The 12329-nt window shown below is 38.1% G+C and overlaps 1 protein-coding gene across 3 annotated transcripts in view; it reads left to right on the top strand.

Moving 5' to 3' along the window:
• Positions 1-12329, top strand: part of LOC145979500 (protein tramtrack, alpha isoform-like) — a 118879-nt gene that overhangs the window by 42033 nt on the left and 64517 nt on the right. For all 3 annotated transcript variants that reach the window (XR_014440786.1, XM_083112435.1, XM_083112436.1), the window contains exon 4: positions 5786-5845. Coding sequence is in view for 2 of the 3 variants with exons in the window: in XM_083112435.1 (XP_082968561.1) it covers positions 5786-5845 (60 nt within the window). In the remaining variant the exon portion in view is untranslated. The remainder of the gene's footprint in view (positions 1-5785; positions 5846-12329) is intronic.

Raw genomic sequence — 12329 nt, 5'->3', positions numbered from 1 at the left:
TTTCACAGTTTAGCTTTTATTTTTATTGAAGAAGGAAAACAAAGCTGTGTGGAAAATAGATCAGAATTCTCTTAATCCGTTTACTTTGTTTGTGTCCTTTATAGAACAATCTGACAGCTGGAAGGTTATTGCAAGATAAGACATCGTGAAGTTTATTTAAATTTTAAATTCTTGTAGAATTAACCATTTTTAGTAGACTAATATATCCCATAACATTTGCGACTTGTGTTCATAGATATATTTCGAGTCTGAGTATGTGATATGGAAAATGTAAACTCCGCACCGTAAATTCAATTTTAAATATATGTACACCGTTTAATTGAATTAGAATTTTTGGATACATTGGAATCACACAATACATTTGTGTGTGTATGTGTGTGGGTGGTGAGAGGCAAGATTCATGCCAGAAAGTGTACTCATCTTAGAGAGGAGTATGTTAAGTAACTGAAATTTCATCATTCCCACTTCATTCCTTTTGGGTCGGGCCACAAACTTTTTCCAGCATCCCCCCCCCCAAAAAAAAATCATGCACTGATCCAACACCTATTTCCATTTCTCTTGATATCACACAGTGATGATCTTTTCAGATCACTGCTTCAACATAGCTCCAGTCTTAATCTCTACCATTCTACAAACTTGTTTGTATTGCACATTTGTCATGCTGTTTTTTTAACTTGTTAACCCACTTGCACATTTGTCATTGGCCAAGCACTTCTCACCCTAAATTGCAGACATACTGTCCAGGCAGGGCTGGCGGAAAGGGGGTGGGGGACCGTGCCAGCACCCAGAGCGGCAAATTTTCAGGGTGGCAAAATTTGAAGAGGAGAAAGAATAAGCCTATTGAAAACTTGAAAGTTATAATATTATATTATGTAACTTGGAAGTTAAAATATGCCAACCCACTGTTTTGAAGGAACATATCAGTAGACTCACTTTAAAACCTCAGAGTGCCACGACCACAAGGTGGGAAAGCAGATTCGCTGCCTTAACTCCGTTGAGATATCAAGGGAAAGAGAGGTCTATGATGCGCTCCTTCAAATAATTGACGACAATAAAACTGTCGCACATGAGGCTCAGTGTATTGCAAACCAGTTGCGTGGCTTTACATTCCTTTGCTCACTAGTTATCTTGTATGACTTTTTACTTTCTTAAACAACACTTGGCAGCCTGGCAGGGCCTCCCTCCCTCCACACGCGGAGACATCGGAGGGTGGTGACCTGTGAGTCCTGGTTGGTGAGAGAGAATTGGCATCGAATTTAGATATAGATGATCCAAAGATAGGCAACACTGTACAGGGCTGAAATCGAAAGAAGCAGCAGTTTCAGTATGAAGATCCACAAAAACTGTACAAAGTTGATTCTTATTACCAGGGCCTAGACGATTGTTTTAGCTCTAAGAGAAAGATTTGAGCAGCTTAAACATCATAGTGAATTTTTCAATTTCTTTTATGATGTTAGCAAGCATAAGACATGCCATCTGATCTTTTGTCTGAAAAGTGTAGAAAACTTGCCGGAATGTTGTCACATGATTGATTGAATTGATGTTTTTAAGTCCACTTTATGCACAGTAAGGCTAATCGGGACTGTACCTACAGTCTAAAGTGAGATCCAAACCACTATGAACCTCCACCGGGTATCGAACCTGGGACCCCTTGATTACAAGGCGACGACGCTACCACTGCACCATTGGGGAGACCTGTTAACACATGAGGACTACTGAATTAAAAGATTAACTAAAATTGCTTTTGGCTATAATAAGACAATTACTACAAAGGAGACCTTAAACTGATAAAGGGTCATGATTTTGCTCCTAATGTGAGTGTAGAACTTCAAATTTATTAACTTTGTCGGTAACCGTGGCAAGTGGCGAACAAAGTTTTTTTTGGAAATTAAGGTTAATAAAAACACTATCTTGGTCAATCATGTCTGAAACACGCTTGTTTCAATTTTATGCAAGATAGCATTATATGAAAAAGAATATTACATGCAAATGTAAAGTTCCCTGTGCATATAACACCATGTCATCAAGGCACATTTAGAGGATGTGGGGGTAGGACCACACACATTCTCGATCTTGACCATTTTGTTTGATGTGATCAGCACCATTCTCCGGTCACCTTTACCTCCCAGAGCTGCCTCCCAGGTACCCATTAATTTGAGGCTGGGTGAACCCCCAGAGCCGCTTTATGCGGGAACAACGCAGGAAAGAATTAAGACTTTAGATTGACACCCACATTTTAAAAATCCTATCATATATCACAGACCTACAACGGTAAACATATGAAGGGGGGAGGGAGAGAGAGAGAGAGAGTGTGAGAGCGAGTGTGACTGTGTGTGTGTGTGTGAGTTCATAAAATATAATAATATTATAAAATTAGTGTCACATTTTTTAAAGTTTAACTCTGGTCGAGCGAGATGTCCATTTGTGTTTAATAGTATAGAAGTAGCGTAACAAGTCTCATTATTAGCGCCGGCCCTGTGTCCAGGTTCCTGTCTTTCACATTCTTTGGTGCTTTCATAACTTCTGTGCTGAGGATTAATGAAGTTGTTTTTCTGTGCTGATGAAGAGTGGAAAGCTAGTTGAAATTTTTGTGCCTGCCAACTAAATATAACTATGTTAGAAGTATATTTCCATTCATGGTGTGCGAATATTTCTCTTATTCTGTTAACTCCCATGTAAAGCACAATATCTTGAAATTTTGCTGGAGTCAAGGTACATTCAGTCAGTATTTTTTTTTCTAATGGTGTCATTGCCCAAATTGTGTTCCGTACACTGTCTTAATGTATAGCACTCCACAAATTTGCTTTCTCTCTTGTCATAATGTTTGAGCAGGTTATCCTTGAGCTTTGTATACATATTATGTTTGACAGGATCTGGTGCAAGGACATTTTTCAGGATTTTGACAGCTTCAAATCCTCTAACTGAAATAGTATGGGTACTTTTCTGGCTTCATTTATATAGAAGATTGTTTGTGATATATTAAAAACTTTAAAGGTGTACTGACCTCTTGAAATGCCATGCCGCCGCCACTAGTTGTGTTCTATCGGACTACCAACATTGTGGACTATTGTCCTACATCGGAGTTTGCATTGTAACACACTGTGTTGGAGAACAGGCATGGGAATCCTATCCTATTCCTCTCCGCAAGGTTTCCAAAGACTGTGAAGGGTTTGTGGACGGCCATGTTTCAGACCTTTCAAGAGACTGAAAGCACCAAAATCAATGAGACTGGCATCAGGGCTTTTCAACAGAATGTCCTAAAATAGGATAACATAGATCACTCTTTTCCTCTCCATCTCCTGATAATAGCAGAGGGATGTTGGAGCAGTAGGACTTGAGGTGGTGTTCATGTGAATGCACACCTGTTAAGCATCCTTTCTGTACAAACAAGGGATATCTGTACAAAATTCGGGGCTCATAATGAATGACTGAAATTAGGCAGTATTCACCTTCACATTTTTGTCCACTTTACGTATCGGCAACTTCCCCACATATCTGAATCCAGGACAGCCATGAAGCTCCTTGGAAAAGTGTCCCGGTAGTAGTGAACAAAGTTGCTCCTTGCCGTCAGTATTACGGTACCAAATCGACCAAATGTGACCACAGCCAGTAAGGTAAATGTTCGCTTTGTACATTGTGATCACATCCTTCATTTTGACTTTTGCGAGGTGTTTTTCCTAGAGTTTTTTGCAGTTGATCCTGCATTTTGCAATGTGGTGCGGGAAGCCTCCCCGATAACAGATATCAATTAATTAATTTCAATTCAATGTGGCACGGGAGGAGATGGTGCATGTGGGCCTTATGAATGCACCACAGCCCTAAATGGTTATGGATGGTTGTGTTCACAATGGAAGGAGTCATATGCACAATCTCACGTTGGGTTGGTGAATTTTCCTGACATGCCATTCACTGAATCTCTGTTGAGTACAGAGCACAACAGACAATTCTTTCACTGGTGTCCTCTTATGGCTGCCTTTTATGAGCGAATCTTTACAAACAGGCCCATGTTGTGTGCACCGGGGGACTATCTTTTTCACAGTGGTTTTCCCGATGGTGAAACCATTCTCCTGACGAGAAATGTTCATGGAAAAGGGCCATTACGTACCCTTCCCAATAACTGTTCACTTTTGGTGCCATTTGACAGCTACGCATATGACACTATGGAATCTGCAAGCTGCTATACATGACTGATAACAACAGATGCACTGTCACTCCAGCTGATTCTCACAGATGACAGTGGCATCACAAACTCATTCAGATATATCCCGAACAACCTTCTTTATCAAGAGCTGAACATGACTTCGAATCTAATTAAATAGTCTTCAATTTTCTTCAGAGTTTGGCAGGAACTTGGAAAAAAAATCAACCAAACCTATTTTATTTCCCTAATACCCTAATACCACTTTATTGCACTGATGTAAACTTTGCCCTTGTGCAAATATTGTAAACAAGACAGTGCAATGTTGGTTTTTTACCACTGAAAGTGATCATGGAGAGACTATTTATGTTTGCATAAACATATTATGTTGGAATGATGATTGTCCTGCACTCTGTGTGACATCTTCGTCCACATTTATTTTCACTGAGAATCACCAATCCTGTGCACTTCGCCCAGTTCCCACAACGAGGGTCTGTGTAATAGTGTATTTACCTATGGAAAATACAGCTATGATATTGCCACTATGGTTCTCGAGCATGTTGAGTGTTTCACAGTTGGCACTAATGGTCCCAGGCTTGAGTCATGATTTGGACATGCATGTTCCTTTGTGACTGTTCCTTTATCAATTTTGTCATCTTCATTCATTCTGTATGTCCTGATTCGCCTGAAGAGGCAGGAAAGTAACATAAATTAGGAGAAATACAATTTGCACATACACTTTGGATGCCAGGTGACTTCCAAATTGTTTATTTTAGTGTGAGCAATTTCCCTGGTAAAGGCACAATTGCAATATGATCGCTGTGTGTGTTGAGGGGGGACTTGAAATTGTATCTTGCACACAAGTTTGCCATATTGCTCCAATAATTCAAAATGAGCAACTAATGAATATGGTGCAGGCAACTGAGATTTAAGTTGCCATAAATCTCAAAACTTATGATATCATCATGCAATAATAACCAATAAATATATAATTACGAGGCGAGGTAGAAAATTAAACTAATTCAGGATCCAGCGTTTTGTTTTGGCAAATATAGTCTAAGAAAACCATGAATCCAACAAAGATAAAGCTACACATTTTGATTGATTGATTGATTTGGTGTTTTAAGTCCACTTTATGCACAGAAAGACTAATCCGAACTGGATCTACAGTTTAAAGTGGGATCCGAACCACTATATGCCTCCACCGGGTATCGAACGTACATATTTTGAAATATGATCTTAAAACATTTAATTTATTAATTAATGTAAGATTGTATTAAAAGTAATTATTTGTTGCACCAAAGTGGCATTCCTAAAAAAGGCTCAACTGGTAACAGCAGTTACCATGTCATCACTAGCTAGGAACAGGGAAGGAAATTATAATGGGATGTTAATTATTCTGATTTAGTTATACACATGATACAGAAAATACACAAACATAAAAAAACACATACTGTACTTATTATTTTTTAAAAAAGGTAATGAAAATTTCCATAAGTGAACTAGAAATATTATAAAATATATATTTTTTAGCACTGAATTTGAAAGCTCAGGCACCATGGCAACCGGGCATCCGGTATTTTTCTACCCCTGATTGAGTAACAACCTTATGATGCTAATGAAGCCATTTTATTTTTCTTTGTTTAGATCCAATACAGTCGTACGGAAGTGGAACAGATACTCAGGAATCAGAAACATATGCAACAGGTAAGTGTTTTGAGTGCATTTCACATTTCTTTCAGCTGTCCTATCTTTATGTTGTTAAAGTTTCAGGAATTTTATGATATTGGACTAGATACATGTATCACATACGGTATTCATCCACAAAACCATATATTTTTTGTTCAAAGAGGACAGTTAAAAAAAAGAGGACAGTATATAATGCAGAGACTTGAGGACCTGATAAGATACAGATGCTTGCATTTCTCTTACTGTAATTCATATAATGGAAAAAAATATCAAAGGTGGTGGTGTTTCTTTGCTTATTGTAATGGCTTAAGCTGTCATTGTGTATGTTGGAGCTCCACTTGAGACCTCTGTCAGAAACCTCTTTTTCGGGATGGGGGGATGTCTCATTTGGTAAAAAATGTCTGTATTTTCTCAGTGAGAAGCTCTGTGTGAATTATGTTCAATACTGTCTAGATGTATGCATAGAAAATAGACTTATTCATGGTGCATGTGCCATGAATTGAGTAACCAGGATATGGACAACAGTGAACATATGTCACAAGAACTTTCTGAAACTCGAGGATGAGTTGTAAGCAATTTAGTTGTTCAGAATTTATAAAATAAAATGTCTTCTGCTAAGACAGATGACCTAAGTTCAACTAATCCTTAAGCATCAAGGGAACAAATTCAAGGGTATCCGCACATTTGTTTAGAGGTATCTAGATGTGTTCTCGTAAGTGCATTGCATTTGGCTGTAGAACTGTTACTAAATGCATGTACTACATTCAATTTATGTTACTGTTGATATTGTATCTAGTTGGAGGTACAATATCCCCTTTCAGCTTCCAGGATATGGACAACAGTGATTGCTTGGTGGGTGCTAGATTACATTTTTTTCTTTTTATGTTTTTTTCCCTTAGTATTTCTAAAATTCATTTACTTTTTCTTTTTAACACTGGGATTGCTTCAGTACAAGGTTAGATAGGAGATATATGGGTTTCTTGGGATGCGAGGATCGGAGAGGATTGGTCTGGGGGATGCATCAGGAATGGGATGGTTTGTGAAATTTGTGTACACAATTGGTTTATCTAAATGTGACTTCATCTAATCATATTCCATATGGTCATTGTCCATGTGAACCAGGTTGTTTTTCTTCTTTTTTTCTTTCATGATAGTTGAATGATTTCTTTATTCTGGTGGTTGGTTGTTTTGGCTTGGGGGGGGGGATGAATACAGGGAAAGGCTTCAGTATTGAGAATGAATGAGGATAATGGGGTGCCTGCAATGAGCACAGCAAGGGGGTTGATTGGTCTGCGGGATACATAAGGTCAGGTAAATTTGGGGGCAGCAGATTCAGTTCTATGAAGCCAGGTGATATCAATAAGGCTCCCTGCCCTGTCGACACAATCACAAGCCTTGAATGTATTGTGGAGCCACATACTTTTTGAGTTTATGAGCAGCAGAATATATGCTAGTTTAAGTGATTATGACAAAGCTGTGTTTTCACATATCACAAACATGATTTGCTAGAAAAACATGCTTTACAGAGAAATGAAGGTAAGGGAATTATAAAAAGAACTGTATGTATACTGTAATGATGAAATGGTCATTTGGTTGCTGTAATGTCGCACTGACACAACACTGTGTTCTGTTACTGTACTTATCTACTTGCTTCTGAAAGCTTGTAGACATTTTCTTCGGTCCCTTTGGCCTTTGTGGTTGGCAATTTTAAGCTAGAACTGATAATTGATTCTGTCGTAGAAACTTCTAGACATTTGATAAACTTAAATGAACCATAACACTGAAGTTGCAAGATATTTTGTATGCTTTTTATGTAGTAGTACTGTACCTTTCATCTCCAAGAGTCTCTGCTTTAAGATGAATTTTTGTTATTGTCTTAAGTTATTGCATTTATTATGTATACATTTGTCTTGTTTCTAACTACAGCTTCTTGATGTTATCTACCAAACATAATGTTATTTTTTTCTTCATATTTTTATGACAGGAACATAGGAAATAAGAAATATTCATTAGTTACCTTATTGAATTTTTTTTAACATTCATAAATGTGTACAGAACCTGATAAATGTATGCTTCTGTTATCTCCAATAATTTCATCCATAAATCATGCTGTTCTCCTTGACATATAGAGTATTCTTCAAAATTGGTCACTTCTAGGGATTGAAAGACTAATAAATTTACATTATTTTGAGGATGCATGTGGACTTTATGAACAATCAGGGGTTTTAAAAATTAACATCCAACTACCCTTTTTAATATTATTTGTAAGTGTGTTGGAACTTAAAAACCGAAGAAACTGTCTTTGTGTGTACAATCTTTTGGACAGGCATGTGCAATCTTTTATTACATTTTCACCTATTGTTGTGTGTAGTATAATTATTACCTGTAACTGTGTACATTTCTGAATCACAAGTTGAAAGTATAATGTATATGAACCACAAATGTGACATAGAAAACAGATGCATTTGAAATGCATATGTGTTTGTTTTTTTCTTCTTTCTAACAATGTGAGTATATGCATGTTTTGAGTTATATTACTAAGTGGATAAACATGTTACATGATGAAAGGTGTAATTAGGAATGGCCACAAGATCCGGATTACAGATATCCAGATTTCAAATGATCCGTCCATTTTGGATATCCAGATAGTATAGATATCCAGATAGAACAGGTTTGATGAAGGATTTGTATAAAATCTGTAGTGAGATACGAAAATGATGAATAAATGAATATGTGGATAGCTCAATAAAATGGAAAAACGATAAAACTGTCCGGATAATGCACACATTCAGATATATGGATGATTTGGATAATCCACATTTCTGGATAATTCGGATAATCCAAATATTTGATATCTGGATAATCCAGACAATTAGGATATCTTTACAATCAGATATCGGAATAATACATATATCCGGATATCAGAATATTCGATATCTGGATATTTGAAATCTAGATAGAAAATTGTCCGATATCCAGATAAAATTTTATCCGGATTTGGCCATCCCTAGTTGTAATTGATTATTAAACTTAGCCACACAAACTTTCTGATAGCTGAGAAGTAGCTTTCAGAGCAAAGTGACAAGGAACACGTGCTAGGGGGCTTCTCAAGGAAGTGACTAGCGACTGATGCTTGCAATTTTTAAAAAAGAAGTCACTTCCTATTGAGAAAATAGCCCACCCAGTGTGACCTGCAACTGATAAGTGGCATAAGCAGTTTGTTGTCTCTTTCCAGTGTGAAAGGTTACATTTATTTCATACGGTTGGTTTCCGAGTGACAAGGTTTTGCTTGTGGCATGTCACTTGAGTCTGAGAATCTTTCTAAGTCTCACAATTGGAGTGTAAATGTGCAATGACAAAAGATTTAAAAAAAATGATGGGATGAAATTGATTTTGAGAGGGTATCAGTTATGGAAAGTGAAATCCCCTCCCTATCAAGTCCAGTTAGGAAAGGAAGAAAATGTAAATTGTGAGCAAAAAGAAGAAAGTACGAGGGTTGGGGAGTAAGTCATGGCAACCCAGTAATAATTCGACAATAGAACGATGTATTAAAAATTAGTTATATACAACTGAAAGAGTATCCATTATGGATATTTTGTTGGTAGGAATCATGAAAGAAAACCCAAGCAACCCTGTGACATACACATGTATTAATGTACAAGTTACAAAAACCTGTCTGACCCTGTGACATATACATGTGCACATGTTACAAAAACTTGTCTGATTATGACAATCACTCGCATTTCTCCCCCGGAGAACGGCCACTTTGATGTACGATCGCTGTTCCAATCTGGTCACTTCCATCTTACTCCACGACTGACTCACAACTGTTTTCCCAGCACCCCGTGCTCATCCAGTACAACACACAGAGCCATCTATTGACCAGCAGGTAAAGTGCTCATGTCAGGCTTCCTCCCGCAGTCTCCATTTTCCGTCAACCTTTGCATATAATTAAAATATTACTGGGTTGCCATGACTGACTCCCCAACCCTCGTATTTTCAGTTTCTATGGTCCCGACAGTGTACAGTCTAGCAGATTTCTGTTGAAAATGATTTGATAGTCCATTGTAATATATATATATATATATATATATATATATATATATATTTTATATTGTTAAAAAGCAGGCTGGTCACCCGCAGAAAGAGGATTCTCAAACTTTGGTTCTACTCTCTGTTCTCTGTAAGAACAAAGACAGTGTAAACAAATACATGTAGCTTCAGAGAAATCCTATTGGTTGTTCGTATGGCTGGCAGCTGTGCAGGAATCATGCTACCCAACATAGCTGCTATATCGAAGTTGTGAGACCTTATGTGCTGTACACCTACAACCAGGATTGTTAAAGCTTTAGGAATTTTAAATAAATTCAATTCCGGTCCAGGAGAGAAAATCAGCAAGTGTAAATGTGTTCTGGGCTGTAAATAACTTTTTATCTGTAAGGTATTTCAATTTGGGCAGGAACTTTTTTCTGGATGAATTTAAATAAGGTCCAGAAACCTTTTTCAATGAAACAATATGCAACGTGGACCAAATTTAAATTGTGTATGGAAAAAAAAAATTCCGGTTTTGTTGTGGAACCCAATACAACTCATTGACCTTTAACAACCCTGGTTACATCCAATAATATTCATGGGCAATATAACACAGGAAAGGAACTATTTCTCAGAATTCACATGGTGTTGTTTAAATGAACTTTATTCTTGCAGTGGTTGGAGGTTAGCTTCTGAGCTATGCTAATTGTGAGCTTGGTGATCAAAATATCAGTTGAAGAAATTACGCTATTATTAGTTGCTTGATGTTGGGACATGTATGTTCCAACCATTCTGAACACTTTACACCTGCTGGGACAAATGTGTTCTAGCTGGTTTTTGAAGGTTAAGCTTTAGAGCTATACGGGATCCTGTAAAAAAGCTCCACCTAAATTTAAAAAAAAATATATAGACATATTCTTATGCTTCGCTACATGAACTTTTTGGTATTTGAGTGTAAGAAATCTTAAGTGTTGTAGTATGGTAAATATTCTTGATTTCTAGATTTTAACCTTAGATACCAGAAATGCAGGAAAAAATAAATAAAAATTGGGAAAAAGGAAAAATTGAGAAGCTTAAAATCTACAATCCAGGGAATATTTACCATGCTATGGTATGCAAATATTCTTTTAACTATACCAATAATGAAAATTGCTGCAAAGATCTTACTCACTATTTAATGATCACTCAGATGGTCTGCAAATTCATATTTTCATACTATTGCCAAAACGATATACAGGGTGTTTCTAAAGGTCGTTTACAACGCTTGGGAGGTGATTCCTCACACGAAAACAAGCAAAAAGTCTAAGTTCCATTTTTACGACTGAGGCTTCGTTTCCGAGATAGGAGCCTCGCAAAAGGTGACAAAGTGAACGTCACACCTAACTGGGACGAATACTATCACAGATAGAGAGGCGGTTCCAAGGGAATCATAAAGGAATCGTATGTGCTCAGTCCGGAAGTCACTATGAAAAGTTCACTGCACGCATGCGCAATGGAGTCCTCAAAGGAATTGGGGATTTCCAGCAACAACAATGCATGGAAAAGGTATGTAACGCAGCAAGAAGGACCGTGACAATGAGAAATGCGTTCAAGACAACACATCCCGACCTCAAACATCAAAACATGACCACCGAACACAAAATCCGAAAAGTTGAGCACGGTTGCATACCCCAGTTACACGCGAGGAATGAACGAATCATGTCATGTGGCATACGAGAGACAGGAGGAGGGAAAGAAAAACACAATATCAGATGATTGCGACAACGTGTATTTTTACACGCGACAACTACGTAATATCCCCCCCCCCCCCACACACACAACAAACAACAAATGCTACAATATCTTACGCACAGACAGTCCGTGTCACTGTACACCAACTGAAGATGTCACTTTCACCACACAAAGGGGGTGGGGAGCAATACCAAAAGTGTTCGCACGCGATCATTGTGACGTAAAAGAGACCAGTTTTGGAAGCGCTGCACAGGCAAGTCTGGCTCTCGTAGTCTACGTTTGACCTTCATGACTGCTGTTCCCGCGAGAGGAGCTCGAAGGGTTGGTTCTCTCCGGCAGTCGTCCCAATCGTGTTGCAGGTGCTGGGATATGATCAGCAGTTCGCTCTAGGTTGTCATACGCATTGAAGAGTACTAGTATGTTGCATTGAAAGAAGTTGACGTGGTGGAGTGGGCAAGTCAAGTATCGCAACAATTGGTCTGTGGTGTTCGTACGGTGATACGGCCAATTTGTGCAGTGTGCCAGTGTTAAACAAAAACAATACTTTGCAGTTCCAGCTCCCTATTACACAGATGGCTGCGTATACGACCCAGCAGCTAGCAGACATGCATCTCATGTATGGGGAGGCACGTGGTAATAGCCGTGAGGCAAGGCGTCTTTATGGAGAACGCTTTCCACATAGACGTTTACCGTCTCACACCTTCTTTCAGGTAGTGGACAGTCGACTGCGTGAAACAGG

The sequence above is a fragment of the Lepisma saccharinum genome, chromosome 26 (assembly GCF_977018435.1).
Source record: "Lepisma saccharinum chromosome 26, izLepSacc3.1, whole genome shotgun sequence".
In the NCBI taxonomy this organism is placed as follows: domain Eukaryota; kingdom Metazoa; phylum Arthropoda; class Insecta; order Zygentoma; family Lepismatidae; genus Lepisma; species Lepisma saccharinum.
Note: the sequence above shows the minus strand (reverse complement) of the source record. Positions and strands in the feature narration are given on the sequence as shown.